Raw genomic sequence first — 25,911 nt, 5'->3', positions numbered from 1 at the left:
CCAAGGCAGCGGCTCTGCAGCAGATCTAATACTTATCTAAGATGGCACCACTGATGGTTGGTTCACTATATTTTAATACCTACAAAATTATTTATATTACATTTTATCCTCTGTCTATAATTACTTATTTCTGTACGATGGTAAACAAACGATATATCTTAGCTCATATCAAATAATGATAGTACATTTTAAAGACAATTCATTTTTTTTACCATGTTCGATCTTAAAAAAGATCATACTAGTATGGGCCTCTCCACACAGTGAAAGTTTGTATTAATAACAGATTTTAGTTTTTACAAGAAATTAATGTTAGCCACTTGGTTAACCTATTACCACAACATTATATATTATTCTAACTCGTAAGCCGTTCGGCCATCGTGGGCATTGATTTACAGCTGGTTACATAGTATTAATATCATTGAAATTTTTGAAATTTAATTATTAACTACCTGTTAAAAATGACTAAATATTTTTTTATAACAGTAATCTAAAATTTTAAATTAAACACGATGTTTAGTTTTATTTTTTGGTATTTGACTGACCCAGTCTTCAAACCTGGGACCCACGACATTATAAGCCGACTCGTAAGCCGCTCGGCCATCGTATTGAAATTAGTAATTAAAAAAATATTCTACAAATTTTATTAATCTAAGTATATTCAGTTTTTAAATTCAAACTCCATCAAGTATCCTCGGTCGATAGTATTGACAGCTTTATATGTTTTGAAAAAGTAGAAGGCGGAATAGACATGTTAATACGTATTGGAATGAAACCATATTTAACATATATAATTTTTGAAAAACACTTTCTGAGAGAATATATTATTATAACCAATAGAAAAAATCTTTTTTTGAAAATAAAAAGTAAGCCAACCCGACGGGGAATCGAACCCCGTATCTCCCAGGTTTACGCCCTATTCTTGCATTACCACTATGCTACGAGGTGACATACTAATTGCGACAAATTTTAACTATTGGTCAATTTTAATACCTACTCATCAGTGCTCTTCGAAATCAAGCTAATTTGGCAATCGATTTTTGTTTCTTAAATCAAAGTAGGTAACTATTTACTATTACTTTGATTACTAACCGACGTCGTGGAATTTCTCCAATATTTTTTAGATGTAACTACTTGCACTTGCTAATAATTTATAATTAACTATTTTTTTTATTCAACGAATAATTCTTTCTACTAAAGATTTAAGAATATATCATTCTGATTAGAATATTTTCTCAGTTCGTCTTTATTTGGACTATGATGTAACAGCATAAGAATATGATTAAAACGGGGGTTTTATATATGATAATAATCAATCAATTTTTGTAAAAATACTCAATATTAAATTTGCTTATTACTTAATAACTTACTTACTTACTTCACCGTGTTCGATCCTGAGATGATCATATGAGCCTATACATAGTGAAGGTTGTATTAACAGATTTTTCCCGAGAAATGTATGTTAGTCACTTGCTCAACCTATCAGGTCCATACTCTGACTCCAAACACAAATTAAAAAATATTATGACATAATATTGTGTTTACATACACATAATACACGTAATACACATTGTGTATTTGCCGTATCCAGGATTCGAACCTAAGACCCCGTCGAAAAGTGAATAAACCATTTATCTACAGTGTTTAGCCATATCTACATTATGTACAATTCATAAGGATTTGATTATCCTAAAAACTGGGGATCAATAACAAAATAATTATTTATTAAACTTTTAAAAATAATATTATATTATGTAATAGGCACAATGAAACATGATCTGAAATACAGTAGCAATTTATTTATTTATTTTATTTATAATTTATTTTAAGGACATGATTCTGTTAATTAATTTAGTTAAATAGTTTATCGTATATTTCAGAGATGCTCTTGCGGACTTGTTTGCATTAATTGTTGGTGCAACCGGAACTATTATCAATAGAAACGAGGACTTCAAGGTCTTGGGTATGGTACACACAGCTCCGAATCAGCCTATTTAGACACGGCTTTGCATCTGGCTCTGAATTTGGCAACGGAAATTTCGGCGCACATGGAGCTGGATTCAGCGGTGGTGCGGGTGATGGAAACCAATTAGTCATCACTAACACAGTCCAAATCCCAGTACCACAGTCCTACCCAGTCACCGTTGATAGACAAATACCCGTTCCGGTTCAAGTCCCAGTTAACAAAACAGGGTCCCGTGATTCGCCTGATTAAGACCGGGCGTGGTGCGGAGCGAGTATAGTTTGCTGGAGCAAATAGTTTAGTTAACAACATATTACCATAAAAATGAATATGACACATTATCACTTTACTTTTTCAGAGATGCATTGCTTTGGCAGCTATGTTTGCGTTCGTTGGTGCAACTGAAACTAAGAATCAACAGAAACGAGGACTTCAAGAGCTTGGATATAGCGGACACAGTTCTGGATCAGTTGACTTTTCAGGCCACAGCGGTTTTGGATCAGGCTCAGGATTTGAGGGCGGCATTTTCGGAGGTGCCGGTGGTGATGGAGGTGCCGGATTTGGGTGTGATGTAGTTGGTGGAAACCAAGTCATCACCAATACCGTTCGAGTACCAGTACCACAACCCTACCCAGTCACAGTTGATCGACAAGTTCCCGTTCCGGTACAGGTTCCAGTCAACCGACCATAGACCATAGAAGTACCACAGCCTTACACCATCACCAGTTAGTGGATATTCTTCTCACGGCGGATATTCATCTGTTGGATCATCTTCAGATTACTCTAGTCATTCCCATTCTGGTGGAGCTGTGTCATACCAAAAGATCACTCACCATCACTAAAAACAAAATGGCCGTTGCCTGCTGTGTGAATAATATTGTAAACATTGATAATCAGTTTTTGAGTTCCAATTCTTTGAGACCTCATCAAATAATTATTATTACAACATGTTCATATTATCTGTACCTGTAACGACTGATCAATAAAAAAGTATCTAATAAACACTGATTGTATCAATAATCCATTTTTACCTGATACCTATACTTTAGAATCATCTACAAAGAATAGGGTTTTTGCAATGTGGTTTCGTTGGATCTGGCCGATTTGGTTATAAAAGTAATGACAATTCTGACAGGTATTTGGTTACCTACATTATGAGTTATTTTATATTATATAATACTGAGCTGCTTTGACCATTGATTCAATCTAAAAAAAACTGTGTTATTTTTGATTATTTTAGACTGTGACTGTTGTGAATTTTTTAAAAAATGGAGAGAAGCCATTTTTGGTTTTATCTTGTTCTCATACAGATTTTAATTTAATTAAATCAGACTATGATTCATCACGCAATGTCTGCAATATAGGTAGACAAGTTAAAATTTTGATATACCGTGAGGAAAACACTTACACTAAACAAATTAAAGGGGTTGCTCTTGTTTCTTCACTATATTGCACGAAGATTTATAATATGTTCCAGGAGAATAAAAATAATTACAATGAACTAATACATTAGCTACTTTTTATAGAACTGATAGATGTTACTATTCTAAACTATATACATATTTTGAAAACACCTCAGATACTTAATGGAAAAATTGATCACTGGATTTGCGCCAAATTAACACAGTTTGTTAAGCACTACACGATGTAAAAACTAGTTAAATTCGTCGTAATTGCATCCACTTGGCTCAGGTAAAGCATATTTCAGCCGTATTTAATCATGATTTTTTCTAATTAAGTATGTATGTTCAATACTTAGTGAATAAATCTTGTGAATTATTCGATGAATAAACAAAATATTTTATTATTCTATACTATTTGTTTAATATTTATAATTTATAACACTCATGTAACTCCTACGGTCAATGAAAATGTATGAAACGATCTCTGTGTTCGGAAAATTGTACATGTGCAGTTGGCCGTGTCACAATTCACCGTGAGATGTTGTATAGGAAACCGATGGCCGTATAATAACCCTTTTCAGTACGACAGCTTACGGCGAATTGTAATACGGTAAAATGTAATACGTATAAATTACGAGTACATGTAATCTCATTAAAAAAGTACACGTTACACACTAAATGCATATTGTAGAGGACATGACATTTTTGAAAATAAAAAATATTTTGCAAAAATATTAACACGTCATGGATAATATATTTTTATTGATAATTTTTAAATTTCGTAGTTGAAAAAAAAAGTTATTTTCACATACCATACATGACTTCAACGTGTGTAATATAATCCTCTAAAATATCAGTTTCTCTTTTCTCAATTTACTCAATCGCAATTTAAGATTAATTTAAATATATATTTTTAAATTACATTTGAGATAACAAAATGTTTAAATTATTTGTGTTATAGATATACCTATATTATGTATTATCTTATAAGAATTTTTAAGTCAATCTTTGCTATTTTGTGATAAAATTCAAATAATCCAAAATAATCCATATTACACAAAATTACATTGTTTAATTTAAACGTATGATTCCTCAATCCCTAAAACTAGCGGCTCTCGTGGTGCAGTGCGTAAGGCACTTGCCTTCCACCCGAGAGTTCCTGCGTTCGATTCCCGGTCAGGACACACAATATTTATGTGTTTGTCTCAAAGCCTGGGTGTTTGTGATTGTTTAAAATTACTAACAACCACCTTGTGCGAAAAAGCAAGAACATGGTTATTAATAATTCTAAAAAAATAAAAAAACCCTAAAACTACTATTAACTTTAAAAGGCGTTAGACATTTTCAGCCTAAACCCGATAATATATATTATATGACTGTTTGCCGTATATCTGTAAGAGTTATATGAGTTACATACATTAGTCATACATATTATAAAATATGTGTAAAGGAGTTTCATCTATACGGTATTTAAACAATAAAGTATCAGTTTGTTTTAATCATACTTGAAGATACAATATGTTTTATATACAAGGTGTTAAGGGGGGACATGCTCGTCGAAGGTCAAAATTGAGTTTTTATTGTATTTTCAAACCATGATCCTGGACACTCCTTAAACGTTGTAGATAATCTATTTATATAATTTTGAAGCCTTATTATCCTTTATAGTTATTTTAAACATTTGATGACTGCATAAAGTATTTTTGTTACATAAAATAGTATTCTTTTAAACCTCTCGCTCTAATGTTTTAGAATATAGTCATATTTCGGTACATAACTGTGCAGTGGTGTTAAGATTTTTTACATTTATTAATTTTTAAACGCATTTATAAAACCATTAGCATAATTTATTGCGAGATAATTTTTGTAAAATATTCACGATAAAAAATTATATTGATAATCACTGTGATCCCAAATTTGACAAGAATTAGGCATTTTATTATTCAAAAAATCGGCAAGATTAACACATTTGAAGATGATTCTAAAGGTATTTATTATGAGCTATGTCCTTGACCATTCAAGTGTGATAAACATCTTATGAATAATGATTGCTTTATAATAATTATTGACCTAAGAATAAGGTAGTGTTTTTTTGAAATACGCCATTTCTTTTATCATTCCCCAGTGGTTAAGCTACAACATACGGCCGTAGCCATAAATTGACAAACTATAATTAAAGTAGGGAGTGAAATGATATTAACGCGCGTGTTTGAACATGTACCTAACCGAATTTTTTTTTATTTTTTTTTAAACGGTACATGTTCAAACACGCGCGTCAATATCATTTTACTCCCTACTTTAATTATAGTTTGTCAATTTATGGCTACGGCCGTATGTTGTAGCTTAACTACTGGGGAATGACAAAAGAAATAGCGTATTTCAAAAAAACACTACCTTATTCTTAGGTCAATAATTATTATAAAGCAATCATTATTCATAAGATGTTTATCACACTTGAATGGTCAAGAACATAGCTTATAATAAGTATCTTTAGAATCATCTTCAAATGTGTTAATCTTGCCGATTTTTTGAATAATAAAATGCCTAATTCTTGTCAAATTTGGGATCACAGAGATTATCAATATAATTTTTTATCGTGAATATTTTACAAAAATTATCTCGTAATAAATTATGCTAATGGTTTTATAAATGCGTTTAAAAACTAATAAATGTAAAAAATCCTAACACCACTGCACAGTTATGTACCGAAGTATGACTATATTCTAAAACATTAGAGCGAGAGGTTTAAAAGAATACTATTTTATGTAACAAAAATACTTAATGCAGTCATCAAATGTTTAAAATAACTATAAAGGATAATAAGGCTTCAAAATTATATAAATAGATTATCTACAACGTTTAAGGAGTGTCCAGAATCATGGTTTGAAAATACAATAAAAACTCAATTTTGACCTTCGACGAGCATGTCCCCCCTTAAGAATGATAATCTAGAATACCTGTGGCGCCTCTGGAAATGATGCATGGTCATTTTGAATTACATTGCATCATAAATATTCCAAGGAAAAAAATGGTAATATTTCTATATGTTTGATTGTATATTAAGTGTTTAAATATGGAATGGTAGACAAGAAACATTATGTTTAATTATCCTATACAGCAAACCTAATCCAAGAATTTAATATTTAGTTATTCGAATGTTAATTTGATTGAAAGTTTGTTGCTTGGGCAGCTCAACCGTTTTTTTAAGTTTCCTTTAAAGAAATTATCTCAGTCAAAGCAAACTTGAGTGTATTGCCAAATTACACTCCGAAACCGAAAACCTTTCAAACACTTTACGTAAATTTCATTTGAACCTCAAAATATGCTTCTTTCCGACAGGGGGTATATCATATTGAGTTAATAATAATGTGGTTAAAATTATTGTAGAGTTAACTCGTATTAATAGCACTACTAGTGCAAGAAAGCATAATAGGTGCTGAACGTTTAGTTATTGGAAATGGAATTTGGGAAATAAGAAATAAAAATTGATGAATTATTATTAATAATGCGTAGAATAACGGTATTTTTATTGCTATCGAGATCTCAGGTACGAACAAAAAGTTATCATATTTTCAAGACAGGTGTGAATAAGTAGATATTAATGATTATTAGTGAACAGAAGGTCAGATTATATTATGTTTTTTATCATAAACAATAATATGTTCATCATCCCCATTGTAAACAATACATCGTTAGAACTTATATAAATTACAAAATTATCTAGTGGTGATGTCCTGAATATCCGCCTGAGTAAGATCCCACGGAAGAAGATGAAGAATAATCAGATGATCCTCCATGACTATATCCACCAAATCCTTGACCTCCTCCTCCGAATGATCCAAATCCTTGTCCAGCACCACCGGCAGCACCTCCGCCGAATCCTCCTTGGTCATTTCCACCAGCGTTGATGTAAACAGGAACTCTCCTTTCGACGATGTAAGGCTGGGCAACTTGTACTGGGTATGGCCTATCAACTGGAACTGGGTAGGGCCTTGGTACACGTACTTCCACCCTCCTAATGACTGGTACCTGGTATGGTACTCTCACTGCATAAGGGACTGGTCTATCGACGCTGTAAGGTACTGGTCTATCCACGGTGACTGCGTATGGCCTGTTTACTTGAACTGCGACTGGTCGATCAACTTGTACGCGAACGGGTACTGGGACTTGTCTTTCTACTGGAACTGGGTAAGGTTGAGGAACTTGGACTGTGTTGGTGATGACTTGGGGTCCTTGACCGGCACCTCCAGCTCCTCCCGCACCTCCACCCACTCCTAGATCACCTCCGAATCCGCCTCCAGCACCGCCACTGAAACCGTGACTTCCGCTATCGAGACTGCCACCACCTCCATAGCCAAGATCGTGGATTCCGCGTTTTTCTTGTTTATTGGTCGGAACAGCGCAGGCTAACGCCATGCACCCAAGGAATGGTAGCAAAGTCTGAAAGTATATTATTTTACGGTATTACAATGAATGTGTAGTACAATAATAATAAATATTTATCACAAATATGTATCTACGTCAAATCATATCAGACTATAAGGACCTACTATTACTAGTTAGTTTAATAGATAGATTTTATAACTGACGTATTTTATAATATTTTTATCTTTATGAAATCATAAGGGATATAAAGACACAGGATTTAATAAGTGAAAATGACATATTATAGTGTAAAGAGTTAGTAGCAGTTATAATACATATTTATTTAGGAGTGAAAAAGGATTCACATATGTAGCTGCTTTGTTCTGTGTCTAAAATGTCGTCATTATTTTCATAGCAACCGTAGGTATATAATTTGAATATATTGGTATGACTTCAAACCTCCCTACATCAAATGGTAAAAATATTAATAAACAATGGGAAAATAACAATATCTTTTTCTGTAATAGTTTTTGAATAGAATTTGAAAACGAAACATCATTTTTTATAAAATGTTGAAATTAGAAAAAAATTTACAATCGAATGTTTAACTTTGAATTCGATTTTCTCAGTTTGTTCATGTTGTTAAAATTACCATCAACTATAAAAGTAATATAATACAAACGCTCAAATATACCTATGTAATTTCACGTAATTCCAAATCAAATCCGTTATCCCTCCACACTGAGAGATTATAATATAAACATAGTAGGAATACTTGTCATTTTTCACTTAAGCTATTGTATCATTGTATAAAATACACATTGATAAAACAACATTATTCTATTTTTGAGAGCCGTGGCATCGAACCCGCGTCGTACGTCGCATTAATGTGCGTTCAAAGAAATATTCAACCGTGGACTTAAAACCTAAATATTATTATTGATCATACAATTAATTTGAAAAGATTTTTTTCAGCTAGTCTGAAACACTTACAATGAAAATGCATATATTATTATCAAGTTAATGTTTACTTTATTAATTTAATGACATAGCAAATTGGTTCAATTTTAAAACTATATTACAATTTCATTGATATTATTTAGATGTACTTTCGGTAACATGCATTTTAAATATAAACACTTACCATGAGTTTCATATTGATGGTTTTATGAACTGCTGTTAGATGCAACTGATAATTTGACTTAGGTATACAATCTTTTTATATCAAAACTCCCACCTAATAAAAAATAATATAAATGAGTGATAAAAATTCTCTTCAGTAATAATTTACTAATAGGTGTAAATATTAAATAAGCTGTTCTACATCGATGCATGCACATTACGTTATTTATATCTCCCAATTCCTAAAAAATGCATTGGTTTGATTCGTATGTGTAGAATATTAATAGTGTTACATACAATTACTGCCGGATTCATTACGACTGAAATATTCTTTAAAATGCAGGTGATATAAGAGATCACTGTTTGATGCCCATTTGTATATTCAACATCATTATCATTATTATGTGAGGTCAATACATTGCTGGAAGAAAGTATCCCCATAGGCCTGTGTGCGCCAGCTCAGGAGTAATTTTTGGAATTAGGGTTGGGGTAAAAATGTAATATAATGTATTAAAATACAGAAATTAGAAGAAATCATCCGCTTGGACGTTTATTCACTGTAAACAATTAAACAGGAGAAAAAAAACCCCTAATTATTACAGTTTCTCCATCAAACTGCCAAGGATAACTGCCGTCCTCACTATATGGATATACCATACATGAAAATAGTTTAAATCATTATTGTATTCTCATCAAAATATATTTATTATTAAGTACTTAGGTAGGTTCTTATAACAAATTTTTGCATGAACGAAAATTGCGATTTTTTTACTACCCATTCAATCAATTCCCTAAAATAATTAGCCATCAAAATATCATAGCTTAGTAAATATGTACTTAAAAGTATTTAAAAAAAAATCATATAACTACAATTAAATTCGACTACTTCTCCAAACTGGATCCTGTGTGAGGATTCTCAGGGATCCCTAGTTTTTGGAATTTATCACAAAATATTATGTTATGATCCAAATATTCACAAATATTTTACGTGCCATATTCATATATTATTTGACTATGCTGATATGATTTAAAAATTCGGTAAGTATTTCAGACGAGTTATGTTACTTTTAATATATTTCAAGCGCATAATGCATGCATACGATAAATGTGCATTAATTATTTATCACCATCACAGTTTATTGAGTTAGATATAAAAAGGAAGTAGCTTTTTACAAATGCATCAGTCGTTCAAGGCAGCGGCTCTGTGAAGACACTCCTCTCTAAATTTACAAGATGGCACCACTAGTGGTTGGTATTGTATTAATATTTATCATTTCACAGTATTTCGTTAGGTACCCATATAATATGAAAATTTAAAAGTATCTACTAAGCGGATAATGTGTAGTACCAATTTTATTTTCCTGAAACACACAAATTGTTAAATTTTTATTTTAATAGACTTAGTTTCAGCGAATGGTGATCGATCAGAACGCACACTGAGATCTATAGGGTTATAACTGCAAATAACCCAAAAATTACTTATGAATGCAGTTTGATAGAAAAAAAAACTATTTTTTAATGCTATACGGCATTAACTGCTACGTGGAAGCAATGGCCTCCTACACAATTGTATCCATGGTTATTTTATATTTAGACCTACATAGAGGCATTATCTAACATGAGGCCCTTTTGCCTAAAAAGTATTTCATCTTTGGTACAATATTTATTGTGATAGACCGCCGTATTTTTCATCAGTCTACTACAATTAATTAAATTGTAGTTAATTATTTAACATTCAAACTCAAATTACTCAATATCACGTTATTTGCAGTTATGACCCTATAGATCTCAATGTGCGAAAATACTTATTATTATTAAATATATATTTTGAAATTTTCAGAAATGCATTGCCCTTGTGGCGTTGTTTGCAATGTTTGGTGCGACTGAAGCGAAACACCAAGAAAAACGAGGAGTTCAATATCATGGATACAGCGGACACAGTTCTGGACAAGATTTATCAGGGCATGGCGGAGGATTTGGATCTGGTGGAGACTACAGTTCTGGATCTGGCTTTGGAGGAGGTGATTTTGGAAGCGCTGGTGGTGATGGAGGCGCTGGATTTGGTGGTGGAGCTGCTGGTGGAAACCAAGTCATCACAAACACAGTTCAAGTCTCAGTACCACAGCCCTACACAGTCACCGTTGATAGACAAGTCCCCGTTCCAGTTCAAGTCCCAGTTAACCGACCATACGCCGTAGAAGTACCAAGACCTTACACCATCACCAGAGAACGACCAGTGCCAGTATACGTCAATAGACCAGTACCTTACACCGTCAGAGTTCCAGTTCGAGTTGAATTAGTCCAAAGAGTAGAAGTACCAGTTCCAAGGCCATACCCAGTTCCAGTTGACAGGCCTTACGCAGTTAATGTACCTCAACCTATTGTCATTCAGAGACAAGTTCCAGTTATCATCAATCAAGGAGGAAATGGAATCGGAGGAGGCAATGGACTTGGAGGTGGTAATGCTTTGGGAGGAGGTGCTGGTGGATTTGATGGAGGATTCGGCGGACAAGGCGGAGGTTTCTCAGGGCATGGTGTTTCTAGCGGATATTCTTCTCATGGCGGATATTCATCTCTTGGATCATCTTCAGATTACTCTAGTCATTCCCATTCTGGTGGAGCTGTGTCATACCAAAAGATCACTCACCATCATTAAAAACAAAATGGCCGCTGCCTGCTTTATGAATATTGTAAACATTAATAATCAGTTTTTGAGTTGCAATTCTTTGAGAGCTCATTAAATAATTATTACATGTTCATATTATCTCTACCTGTAACGACTTATCAATAAAAACGTATCTAATGAACACTGTTTGTATCTATAAGCCTTTTTTACCTGATATACTTTATAATCATCACCGCCTTGCGCTACAAAGAAGTTTCCAGGGTTTTTGCAGGGTGGTTTTATAGGATCTGGCCGAATTGAAATTAGCAATACCCGATGTTGTCTTCAATTAAGAATTTTCCAAAAATGATAGATAGCTCGATAGTAAATGCATATCTATTCCATTCATAGAGGACAACTACAAAATACAAAACGTGTGCCTAACATAAGGCCCGAACAAAAACTAAGGATATATTATGTGAATGAAAAAGCATTCAGCACGCTAATGAGTTAGAGTAATAAGATATATGAATAAAAGAGTTCGGTTATAGTACGTAAATCCGGTGAATATTACTTTGACAGATGCACTTAATGTGTTAATCTTGCCCATTTTTTGAATATTAAAATGCCTAATTCTTGTCACATTTGGGATCACAGAGATTATCAATATATTTTTTTATCGTAAATATTTCACTATAATAATGTCGATATAAATTATACTGATGGTTTTATAAATGCGTTTAAAAATTAATAAATGTAAAAAATCTTAACACCACTGCACATTTATGTACTGAAATATGACTATATTCTAAAACATTAGAGCGAGAGGTTTAAAAGAATACTATTTTATGTAATAAAAATACTTTATGCAGTCATCAAATGTTTAAAATAAATATAACGAATAATAAGGCTTCAAAATTATATAAGTAGATTATCTACAACGTTTAATGTATGTCGAGGATCATGCTTTGAAAATAGAAAAAAAGTTCAATTTTGACCCACGCAGAGCACGTCCGCCCTTAAGGCAAACACTGTCAGTATGTGTTTTTTATGCGAAATACAAAATTTGTGGTACACATTTGTAATTAATTTATTAATGGTAAACAATAAACTATTTTTTATTCAACGTATAATTCAGATGAGTTAAGAATTGAACATTTATATTTCTCTGAAGTGTTTTCAAATTATGTATGGTTAACTGTGTTTTGTTTTAATATGAGAATCAATATGATGGATGTTAAAACGTGTCATATGTAAGTTAATAATAATTAAATTGAGGTTCTACTGGGCGTCATTCGCAAATAAAACGGCTACATAATATTATAGCCGGACAATACTCTCTCTCTCTCTCTCTCTCTCTCTCTCTCTCTTTAGTGATTTCTCTGATGCCTTGGACATTTTTTTGCAAACATATCTAAATAACTTGTCAGTCTAATTATTAGAAATACAATAATCTAAAAACATGATGTGGCATTTTTTTAAATTAATAATTCTCCCTAATATAATATTTATGGTAAATATTACCACAATTGACATCAATTCAAAATAATTAAAAAATAACTGGTAGGTATACTGTGTAGTTTTTTATGAACTTATTTGTCTTATTTTTATATCATCTCGTCGGTGATGGGTTTGGTCATCTTTACCAGGTTAGTCACTGCTTTAAATAGAGATAGAATGTTCTGTTCAAAGAGTCTCTGAGATTCTTGAGTTAAGACGTTATTCATCTACCGCGAGGCCAATTTTTGAATATAGTAGTGTCTAATCTATTCAAGCAGCCTGCTTCGATTTCGTGTAAGAAATTTTATTTCTGCTTCGATTTTGACAACCTCGTCTAAGATTTTGAGTTTCACAAGCTTCCTTGGTAGAGGCGCTAGTTTGTTGTCTATTTTAATTTTGACAGATCGAAAACATATTGAATGTCGTAATGTGATGTAGTAAAGCTCTTTTATTTATTGTTTTTGGCTTTTAAATATTATCGTTGGAAGTAGGTATTATTTTGTATTTCCATTCTTTTAAAAGTATTTATTATTATTTTGTAATATAGATGCACACACATTTTATTAATGTCAAGTTTGTAAAATACATCGGGAGTTCTGTTAACATTCTCGAATTTACCACTGTACTATCAATATAAGGTACCTACCTATAAGGTAAAATAATTTACGTAAGTACCCTTTTAAAGGATAAATTAGTTACGCACTCTAAGGATAAGTCGTTTTGATAATGCTATTATAACGGTTATGTACTAATAAAATATTATAATGCCATTACCATATTTTAGGTTGAACTTGAGTTGTCATTGGCTGTCACGGAGTCTATAGACTAAAGTATAATGCAAACTTTTTCGCGGTCATAAATGCACGCCCGATGTTTCCGTTGTATTTTAAGACACCGTTCGAAGTATCATGCTTAGTTTTCAAACTATTTCGCATTTTCAAGCAAGTTTTCATATTTTATGATACTGATTGATTAAAAAATTGCCTTCTAGGACCTAACTTACCAGAGACATTCCTTTAAATGATAAAAATAGAGAGAAGTCGATATCTCTCGATATGCCACACTATATGGCCAGAGTCAACTTTCTTGTTTTTAGTTCTCTGATTGTTTCTATGATCTTTTACATCTTCAACATTGCCTCGATATTCAAAACGTTGTATTTCCAGCAGATGCGTCTGTACATCCGCATTTCAAAAGTTTCAAGTTTTTTTGACCGATGTGTCTGTGAGTGTCCACGACTTCAATCCATATAATATCACTAAAAAGAAAAAGCATCTCACTATTTTCACTCTTAGTTTCAGATTAAGGTCGTGACCACATAGTATTTTCCTCAGTTATGTAAAAACCATCACTGATTTTCTCGCCATGGCATTTCAATTCAATGGGAATGTACTGCATTTTAGAGCACTCCATTTCACTTCGTAAACTCTGATGATGAATAATACACAAGATCTACGAATGTAATATTCTTCATAGAAGACACATAACTATTCGCAATATATCATAAACATATTATTTATTATGTCTATTAGAATCTATGTTTAGAATTTTATTTTGCACCGGATGTCACCGATATTAGTGAAATAAAAATAACATCTCAGTTGAATATTGTTAGGAAATATTATCATAATTAGTGCGTGTTTCGTAGCTTAACCAGTAAAACATGAAGCCCGAAATACGATGGTGTGGATTATATATAAAGTAAAAAAATGGACATATAGCAAAAATATATTAATTAAGCTATTTGGTATAACTTAATTATAATACTTTGGAAACCACGTTTCTGTTAATTTTACCAGTTTTAGTATATTTGAGAGGAATATCATGAGAAGCTATAGAAGAAAATGGCAACTGATGATAGACCGAGATAGAACGCAGAGCTCTATTAACGATTTGTGGAGGCAACAACAGCACATTTTGTGATAACTAAGATAATTGCGGTCAGCGAGCCAAGTTATTAGGATTAAAGATATGTAACCGCCAAAAATATAAGCCACCAACATCGAGATAGCTGTATTGCATGCATAGAGACGTCAATATATTGGATCTTGAAACAGGACTTGGACAGGACAGTGCTATGCGTGTAGAGTGATATTGTAAGGGCAGCCAATAATTTGATTTACCAATATTGAATGCTTACAATTATTATAACTATACTTAATAAACACAATAAAATCAATGGGGATTTGTAAAGTAAGAAATAAAAATATTTTTAATTATTATTAACAATGCGTTGGATAATAGTATATTTATTGCTATAGAGATCTCAGGTACGAATAAAAAGTTATCATATTTTCAAGACAGGTGTGAATAAGTAGATATTAATGATTATGAGTAAACAGAAGGTCAGATTATACCTATTATGTTTTTATCATAAACAATAATATGTTCATCATCCCCATTGTAAACAATACATCATTAGAACTAATATAAAATTTTCTAGTGGTGGTGTCCTGAATATCCGCCCGAGTAAGATCCCACGGAAGAAGATGAAGAATAATCAGATGATCCTCCATGACTATATCCACCAAATCCTTGACCTGCTCCTCCAAATGATCCAAATCCTTGTCCAGCACCACCGGCAGCACCTCCGCCGAATCCTCCCTGGTCATTTCCACCAGCGTTGATGTAAACAGGAACTCTCCTTTCGACGATGTAAGGCTGGGCAACTTGTACTGGGTATGGCCTGTCAACTGGCACTGGGTAGGGCCTTGGTACACGTACTTCCACCCTCCTAATGACTGGTACCTGGTATGGTACCCTCACTGCATATGGAACTGGTCTATCGACGTTGTAAGGTACTGGTCTATCCACGGTGACTGCGTATGGCCTGTTTACTTGAACTGCGACTGGTCGATCAACTTGTACGCGTACGGGTACTGGGACTTGTCTTTCTACTGGAACTGGGTAAGGCTGAGCAACTTGGACTGTGTTGGTGATGATTTGGGGTCCTTGACCGGCACCTCCAGCTCCTCCTGCACCTCCACCCACTCCTAGGTCACCTCCGAATCCGCCTTCAGCACCGCCTCCAGCACCGCCACTGAAACCGTGACTTCCGCTATCGAGACTACCACCACCTCCATAGCCAAGATCGTGGATTCCGCGTTTTTCTTGTTTGTTGGTCGCAGCAGCGCAGGCTAATGCCATGCACCCAAGGAATGGTAGCAAAGTCTGAAAGTATAATATTTATGGTTTTAAAATGAATGTGCAGTACAATTATTTGTCACACATATTTATATACGTCAAATCACACCAGAAACTATAAGGGTTTCCTATTACTAATTAGTTAAGATATAAATTTTATAATTGACATATTATATCCTATATTATCTTAACTTTATGCAATCATTGGTGAAATACAATAATATAGGATTTAACAAGTGGCATAATATAAAGTAAAGAGTTAGTACATATTTATTTATGAGTGAAAAGGATTCAAAGGTGAAACTGCTTTGTAGGAAAAGACAATATCATTTTATTCCACCTCTAATTTTTTTAGATTAGTTATTATTTTCATAGCGACTTCAAATCTTCCACATTCACACAGTAAAAACATGATTAAATGAAATATTAATAAACCTGTGGCAAATAGCCAAAATCTGATAATATGTCCAAAGTCTCTACTTTACAGGGCGAGCACTTATCAAGATATGACCCTTATATTTTTAAGTAATGTGACATATCATGTATGGTCACACTGAATTAGAGATAGCACTATGTATAGTAGACATGGCAGCTTTTGACAATTTAAAAATATTATATTAACCATTACATATCAATCAAAATACAAAAAGGCATATTTTGGACGTATAAGCTTTTGGCTATTTGCCACAGAACTATGATTTGAAAACTAGACCTCATTTATAAAATATATAAATCAGTAGTCTTAGGTTAAATTAACAATCGAATTTTCAAATTAGAATTCGATTTACTCAGCTTGTTCAGGTCGTTTAAATATCCATCAACCATAAACATATTATAATACAACTCTCAAAAAAAATTTTTTTTTCGACCATGTCCGATCCTAATAGGATCATATGGGCCTCCACAGAGTAGAAGTTTGTATTAACAGATTTTATTTTTACGAGAAATGGATGTCAGCCACTTGCTCAACATATTAGGTCCATACTCTGACTCATACACAAATTGAAAAACAATATGTATACTTGCCAGACCCAGAATTCGAACCTGGGACCCACGGCGTGTTAGTCCAACGCTTAAGCCGCGCGGCCACCGTGGGTGTTTGACCATGATTTACTTTACTATTTTTATCTCGCTAACTCATTCATTAAGTCTTTACTATCAGAAAGAGCAATCTCAGACTAAACAAAATATTGATTCTACGAAATACAATTACAATAATCACAATATTATTTGTATTTCGAAGATTAAGCCGCGCGGCCACCGTGGGTGTCAACAAATATAGCTATGTAATTTCACGTAATTCTAAATCAAACCCGTTATCCCTCCATAGTGGAAGATTGTAATGTTAACATAGTAGGAATGCCAATCAGTCATTGGCCGAAGCTATTGGATCGTCGCAGTTATGTGCATTCAACCCACTGTGCAACCATGGATGTAAACCCAAATAATGTATTAATCATTAAACTCATTTGAGTAAGTATATTTGATTGTTTTTCAGCTAGCCGGAAACACTGACATAAAAATGCATATATTATTCAGAGTAAAAGTTTACTATATTAATATAATGGCATTGAAAAATAGTACAACTTAAATTAAATTAAATAGTATAACTTTACTAAAATTTCATTGATATTATTTAGATGTATCTTTGGCAATAATATACAATATGAACACTTACCATGAGTTTCATATTGATGGTTTTATGAACTGCTGTCAGATGCAACTGATACTTTGACTTCAGTATACAATCTTTTTATATAAAATCTCCCACTTAAAAGTAAAAATATTCTTAAAAGTAATAAAAATGAGTGTCAAAAATTCTCTTCTGTGATGATTTACTAATAAGTGCAAATTTTAAATAAGCTGTTCTACATCGATGCATGCATATTACGTAGGTCATTTATATCTCCTAATTCCTAAAAAAATGCATTACTTTAATTCGTATGAGCAGAATATTAATAGTGTTACGCCAACCCGAGTATTATTACGAATTACTGTTGGATTTATTACGACTATATTTGAAATATATTTTAAAACACAGGTCTATCTGATGCCCATTTGTATCATCATGTTCATCATTATCATTTGAGGTGAATACACTGCTGAATGAAGGCCTCCCCATAGGCCTGTTTGAGCTTGATCAGGAGTAATTTTGGTAATTTGAGTTTTTTATCTGTAGTATCTGTATTACAGAGATTAGAGGAAATCATCCACCGTACGTTTATATATTTTACACAACTAAACAGGAGAGAAAAACTCTAATTATTATAGTTTGATGCAGTGTCGCGTCAGGGGTAACACCTAAAATTTCCGCCCTCACTATATCAATTTACCTTATATAAATGAAAATAGTTTAAATCACTATTTTATTCTCTCTATTATTTTATTAATTGAAAACTTGTCTGCCATTTTGTAGCACTTTTGTTAAGTGGTGCTTGAGCTCCTTTGGCGCTCGGCGCCTCATATATTATATTATTAACTTATAACAAAAAATATTTTGTTTTTCCATGAACAAAATTGCAATTTTTTTTACTATGCATTGAGCCAATTCATTAAAATAATGCCCCATAATACCTCAGTGATTGGCTTAATCTTCTAGCTATGTATCATATGTATATATACATAAATGTAAATATCAATATTTTTCAAAAATATTGTATGTCTATCATGCTATAATTCTAGACCGTTCTATGAAGACTTCTAAGCAATGCTTTTCAGTATATTTATATACAAGTGTATAAGATTATTATTTATTTTCTATGTTTAAATATATTTTGCACCAAAATATGCGATTTACCACCCTTTAATAGAATAAAACACATGTACCTAGATACATTTTATATTCCAACATTGGATTCAAGTTAAATACTTGAGTTGATTTATGATACGAGTATAATTAAATATTAGATATTATAAAAATCTTAGTTATAAAAAATCTGTAAATTTTGCCGCCCCCTGAATCCTACGGCCTGTGTGCTTTGCACCCCCGCATGGCGCGTCTCTTATTTAATGTTTTGTAGATTAATGTGTATGGAGGAGGGGGGGGGGGTGATTAACATTAGATCTGTAAACCCTAGTTTTTCGCTGTCATATACATTCAACCAATCGTCGATACAGCGGGTTTTAGGGCTTTTACTATTGAGGTCTGTATAATTTCATTATCATTTATTACGAAAACACAACGCGCATTCAATATCAGTAATAGGGCTTCCTCTTGGTTAATTTGGAAACGACTTAAACGATTAAGGAAATAAAAATGGGAACGGTTAATTCTTGCATTTAAAAATCTAAATTAAATAATATTGTATTAGAATTTTATTGAGTGTACACGATTCAATTCATATGGGTTGATGATTCGTTGGACATGCCTACTGCATACATACTATAGCGCTGCAGAATATTATAGTATAAAATACCTACTGCTAGGTATTTCCCGAGAAAATCTCAATCTCGAGATTTGGGATTTCCAGAAAAGAATTTTCAAGAATTCTCGAGATATCGGGAAATTTTAAAAAAAAAACCTGTAAAAAAATCCTCAAATCAGTGTAAAAACAGACAAATTCCAAAAAAATATGTTTTTTTTATTTATGTAAGAAGGCCAACAAATAGATGTAGGAAAACAAAAATAATTCAAAAAAATACTTATTAAAATATAATTTCAAAAAATACAGACTGTCAATCGCTGCGTTTGACAATCGCGTACGTTTTTGAGAAACAAAATTCCCTAATGTTGAAAAATTGCACTCATTTTGAGTTGAAGTTGGCTTAATTGTGTTAAATGCCCCGATCAGTCTTTGAACGTTTTATGTTTTCTGTGTACTTTTTTCATATAGAAAAATCGTTTTTTCAATTAATATTTAATAATAAAGAAATCCCAAATCTCGAGAAAAGATTCTCGGGATCCGGGATTTCCCGAAATATTAAAAATTTCAATTCTCGAGATTCGGGATTGAAAATTTCGAAAATTTCTCGAGAATTCCCGTCGGGAAATTCCCGAAACCCAACTCTACTTACTGATTACTATATTTGTTCGTTATAATCTTTTACTTTCATCCAACAGGTAGTCTTCGCGACTGATGATTGTAATTATTCAATATTTAAATGCGTTTCTTTATGTTTATTGAATTTAATATGGTAGTTTGTAATATATGTAAATTAAACTGAATATATTAAACAAATTTTACACTATTCTTCAATAAACTGCTTATCAGAATATCGTCAAATCATTCAATGTACTTGAGTAATCTTTTCATGGTAAATTTAGTTAAATTCTATGTGAAAATCTATCACAAGATCTAATACATTAATATAATTTTCTGACTTGGTTATGGTCCAAATATTCACAAGTATTTTATAATTACGTGCCACATTTATAATATGTTATTTGATTATCTGATGTGATTTAAAAATTCGGTAATGCATTTTAGAAGCATTATCTCACTTTTGGATTATTCCAAGCGCATACATGCATGTAAAGAATTAATATGCATTAATTATTTATCACTACCACAGTTTATTGAGTTTGATATAAAAAGGAAATAACTTTTTACTAATGCATCAGTCGTTCAAGGCAGCGGCTCTGTGAAGACACTCCTCACCATATTTACAAGATGGCACCAATAATGGTTGGTATTGTATTAATATTGATTAGTTAACAGTATTTCGTTCCTACATAATAAATGTAAATATTAAAGTATCTATTAAGCGGATAATATGTAGTACCAATTGTACATCCCTGAAACATGTAAATTGTTAAATTTTAATTTTACTAGACTTAGTCTCAGCGAATGGTGATAGATCAAAATACTTAAATATTTTGACATTTTCAGAAATGCATTGCCCTTGTGGTTTTGTTTGCAATGTTTGGCGCAACTGAAGCGAAACGCCAAGAAAAACGAGGAATTCAAGATCATGGATACAGCGGACACAGTTCTGGACAAGATTTCTCAGGACATGGAGGAGGATTTGGATCTGGTGGAGACTACAGCTCTGGATCTGGCTTTGGAGGAGGCGATTTTGGAGGCGCTGGTGGTAATGGAGGCGCTGGATTTGGTGGTGGAGCTGCTGGTGGAAACCAAGTCATCACAAACACAGTTCAAGTCCCAGTACCACAGCCCTACACAGTCACCGTTGATAGACAAGTCCCCGTTCCAGTTCAAGTCCCAGTCAACCGACCATACGCCGTAGAAGTACCAAGGCCTTACACCATCACCAGAGAACGACCAGTGCCAGTATACGTCAATAGACCAGTACCTTATACCGTCAGAGTTCCAGTCCAAGTTGAAGTAGTCCAGAGAGTAGAGGTACCAGTGCCAAGACCCTACCCAGTTCCAGTTGACAGGCCTTATACTGTAAATGTACCTCAACCAATTGTCATTCAGAGACAAGTTCCAGTTATCATCAATCAAGTAGGAAATGGAATTGGAGGAGGCAATGGACTTGGAGGTGGTAATGCTTTAGGAGGAGGTGCTGGTGGATTTGATGGAGGATTCGGCGGGCAAGGCGGAGGTTTCTCAGGGCATAGTGCTTCTAGCGGATATTCTTCTCATGGCGGATATTCATCTCTTGGATCATCTTCAGATTACTCTAGTCATTCCCATTCTGGTGGAGCTGTGTCATACCAAAAGATCACCCATCATCATTAAAAACAAAATGGCCGCTGCCTGCTTTGTGAATATTGTAAACATTAATAATCAGTTTTTGAGTTGCAATTCTTTGAGAGCTCATCAAATAATTATTATTACTTCATGTTCATATTATCTGTACCTGTAACGACTTATCAATAAAAGCGTATCTAAAGATAACTGATTGTTAATATCCATAACCTGCCATACTTTTATATAGAATATTATGTGCGTAGTACAAGGCATGAACAAGAACAAGCATACGTGCAAATGAGAAAACATTCGGCACGCGTACAATCTTTATAATATACGTTAGAGTTAGATAGAAGACATATAAATAAAAGAGTTACATTTTAAGAAGTGAAGCCAGCAAATATTAGTTTGGCGGATGCGCTTAGAGCAAACACGGTGAGTACTTCGGTGAGAGTTTTGTGCGAAAGTTAAATATTTTTAATTAAAATGAATCACAACATAATATTATAGTAAGTACAAATCCTACTTTTTTGTTATTCTAACCAATTTCGTTTGCTTTAGAGGAACATTGTCAACGAGTAAAAAATATACAATAAAACAAATATTTATGCTAACCGATTTAAAAAGAAACAAAAAACATTTATTGAAATTATAAATAATAATTAAATTTATAATTTTACAATATAAATATTTTGGATATATTTATGGATAGTCAAGCAAAATAAGTGGTGTAGTTTTTAACAATATCATTTTTTACATATAAATTTAAAAATAAACAATTCGATACCACAGTTCAATAGGGGAACAACTCAAAATTTAAAGGTTTTGAGTTAAGAATGCCATTCAATGGAGAAAAATCTTATCTTTATAATTCAGCAAAAAAAAATAGTAAAAAATTTCTTCAATGTGTCATAAAATCGAATAACCCTTTCTGAGATTAATTAGTAATTCCGTTATATAATCAAATTTATTGGCTAATTCCTTATTAAAATGTTTAATTTCATTGTGTATTGATGAATTCCACTAAATTAAATATAAAAAAAACATATACTCTCATCGAAATCAAGGCTTTAAAATTAAAATGAGAATTACTGCAAAAAATTCAAACGCCATTATCTTGGAACAAGGTTTTATGAATTGTTCCCCTATTGAACTAGGGTATCGAATTGTAGTTATTTAGAAGCTAGGAGGTACAATTCTCGAGTGTGGAGAAATATGGGATAAACTTAAACACAATATGTTATAAATATGTTTATGTTCAATATGTACGTCTGTATATAACATAATGTGCTTTAAAAGTATGTCACATAAACGAATTATTTGTTAACCTTTTGGGAAGTTCAGAGGGCTTTGTATCTTTTACGTTTAAAAGCCTGACCGGCATAAGGTGATAAACCAAACTGCTTTCAACCTTTATTTTTAATCTTTCCAAAGTCAGCCAACTTTGTATGTAGTAACAATTACTAGCAAAACTTTGACTAAGATTTACATTTAAAAAGGTTAAAGTAAATTCCTACTCCAAAGCCACATACTGGAGGCTATTCTAATATATATTTTTTACAATAAATGGCAATTAGCCATTCGCCCAACCAATTGGGTCAATGCATTGGATTAATCACAATATATCGAAAAAAAAACGATAAGCATTTTTACAACCGCGGGATCAAACCCGTAACCTAAGATTTTTAAGACGACCGCCCACCTAGGCTAGTGTGGTATAGTTTACCTTTTACTAATACATACCTAATATGGAATATTATTACTTTATGTATTCAATCAATTAAGTCAATTTGTCATCTTCATAGGTTATTGAATTGCAATATATATTTATAGGTTTATGGTATATAATATATTATATTATGGTAGATATTACTTATGCACAATAATGACGTTCTACTAAGAAAAAATTATGACATATAGAATAAAAACCAGAATTGTCCATTTTTACAACGATTTTATTAGCTCGTATTCTTATTTGTCCGGTGGTTCTTTGTCCGGTACAAATCTTGCAATCGATTGTTAACTAACTTCTCGACTAGCTAGACGTATGTATACTAGCATGTATATTAATATTAATACTTAAAAATAAAAGTCTTTAGGAAAAGAGTTTCGTTGGTGTTTTCAAGCTGTAAACGGTTATAAACGTACCCATGTATCTGTGATTGTTTCTCTGTTACTACTACACTACTCCAACACTATTTTAATAGACCTCGTGGCCTAACTACGTACCTACCAACCTTACAAAATGTATAATTAAAGTAGGTTTATTTAAAACGGAACTTATTGTTATTCTTTCACCTATTTTACAACGTTTTTCTTAGCTTGTATCTATTCTTATTTGTCTGATGGTTCTTTGTCCGGTACAATACTTGCAATCGATTTTTAACTAACTTCCTGACTAGCTACACATTTAAAACTTTTAGAATATATCAGAACACGATGCCAATGCATTTTTTTTAATACTTTTAGCCATTTTAAATAGAATTGAATTCATTTTCAGTTAATTCTGTTTTGTATGAAAAGTTATTTCGACACCATTATTGGTTGCTAGGGGTCTGGGGTCCTATCAACTAAATTATTAATATATACGTGCGTTACTATGAAAATCAATGACATGTCAAAATGACATTTCAGTATTATTTCTATCAAGTACAAATTTTTGATCGTTTGAGCTAGTCAAGTCAAGTTTATATGATTCAACAGAAAATTTAATAACGTTCTATATAAAAAGTTCTTTTTATCTTGTAATTATTATGATAATGACGAACATCAAAAAAACTCATGTGTGCTTGTATGTGAAGTCGGTATGATGTTGCAGTTGTTATTTTGGACTATTCAAAAATAATCGGGTTTTAAATATTTAATATTATCTAAATTTAAAGATAATACTGTATATTTATAAAAAAAAAACTGATATGCTCGAGTACTCGCATGCGATTGATATGAAAACTAAGGATTGGAATACCGGTATTCAATTATTAATCGATACCGAAATACTGGTTTCAAAAATCAAAAATACCGGTATTTTTGGTATTAAGAAATCGTACACGTTTATGTTTTTTGAAAATGAATTAAATGTCATTTTTTCATTACTTAATACTATATTCTATATTAAATTATTTATTGTATACTTGTATGCTTCCAAAACGCAAGTATATTGACTAACACCAACAAAAGTTAAATAACATTAAAATCAAATTATACAATATATGAATATACGTATAGAATTGATGAATTAACATAACATTCGAAAAATAAAACGCTCGTGACAATTATTTCCAATTATTCTATAACTTGACTATTGATCCAACGTTGAAAGTATATCAATCAACAAAACGAATTTGAGAAATGTTCTTGTGCCTAGATTTATATGATCTATAGATATTTATAAAGGTCAACATAATAAACATAGGTAGGTACTTTAGATTGCTATAAAATAGTGGTTTAATTAAATTTTAATAGTTATATTACTTATTTACAGGTACTTCTTTTTTCTATAATATGTTTTGACGAATACCGGTATTTATATTCGATATAAAATACCGAAATATAGGTATTGATATATTCATTCGATATTGTAATCCCTAATGAAAACCACATTTTAAAACTAATTTAGTAGCGACACTTTTGATGTACTTGTCTGATGTTGATTATTCAATGTTATAAAAGTTTCTTTGCTCTACATATACGAGTATCTAGATCAGTGGTTCTTAACTTAGGTTCGATCGAACCCCAGGGGTTCGGTGAGTCAGTCTCAGAGGTCCGGCGGAGGTCAAGACACACACCAGACTCATACGATACGTGATGACACACCCCGCTTGGCCATCATTGGCTGCAGGTGATCACGCAACATCGCTTGGCCTATCTGTGCTGCAGGGAATTTGGTGCGCTCAGTAGTCGACTTGTGATCTTTTCGAGGATACTGGACATAAAAACGAAGAAAAGTGACTTTGTTGCGAAAATGACATGAGAGTGGCACTTGCCAAGGTGAAGCCGCGCATATCTCAACTGGTCTCTGAAAGGCAACAGCAGAAGTCACACTGATTTGCAGTAAATATTCATTATTATGTTTTTGTTCAGTACATTGATGTTGTTGCACGGTTCATTTTATGCACCAGTAAAATATATACCTATGTTTTGAATTTGGAAAAAATCATATTTTATTTTTCCAATTAAAAAGGGTTCGGTGAATGCGGATATAAAACTGGTGGGGGT

At 32.6% G+C, this 25,911-nt stretch overlaps 2 protein-coding genes across 2 annotated transcripts; both read right to left on the bottom strand.

Annotated features, from left to right (window-relative positions):
• Positions 1 to 7,083: 7,083 nt before the first annotated feature.
• LOC147071368 (uncharacterized) lies at positions 7,084 to 7,779 on the bottom strand. Its single transcript, XM_085948574.1, has one exon. It carries the CDS (start codon positions 7,777 to 7,779, stop codon positions 7,084 to 7,086), a length of 696 nt encoding a protein of 231 aa, XP_085804700.1.
• Positions 7,780 to 15,169: 7,390 nt separating this feature from the next.
• Positions 15,170 to 17,839, bottom strand: LOC147071367 (uncharacterized). The gene is made up of 2 exons (XM_085948121.1): positions 17,778 to 17,839; positions 15,170 to 16,126 (listed from the first exon to the last, which is right to left on the bottom strand). Exons 1-2 carry the CDS (start codon positions 17,787 to 17,789, stop codon positions 15,395 to 15,397), a joined length of 744 nt encoding a protein of 247 aa, XP_085804247.1. The 5' UTR covers positions 17,790 to 17,839; the 3' UTR covers positions 15,170 to 15,394.
• Positions 17,840 to 25,911: the final 8,072 nt, after the last annotated feature.

Source organism: Rhyacophila brunnea, unplaced genomic scaffold (assembly GCF_057557595.1).
Source record: "Rhyacophila brunnea isolate RB1 unplaced genomic scaffold, BYU_Rbru_1.0 scaffold_20, whole genome shotgun sequence".
In the NCBI taxonomy this organism is placed as follows: domain Eukaryota; kingdom Metazoa; phylum Arthropoda; class Insecta; order Trichoptera; family Rhyacophilidae; genus Rhyacophila; species Rhyacophila brunnea.
This window is presented reverse-complemented; position numbering and strand designations above follow the sequence as displayed.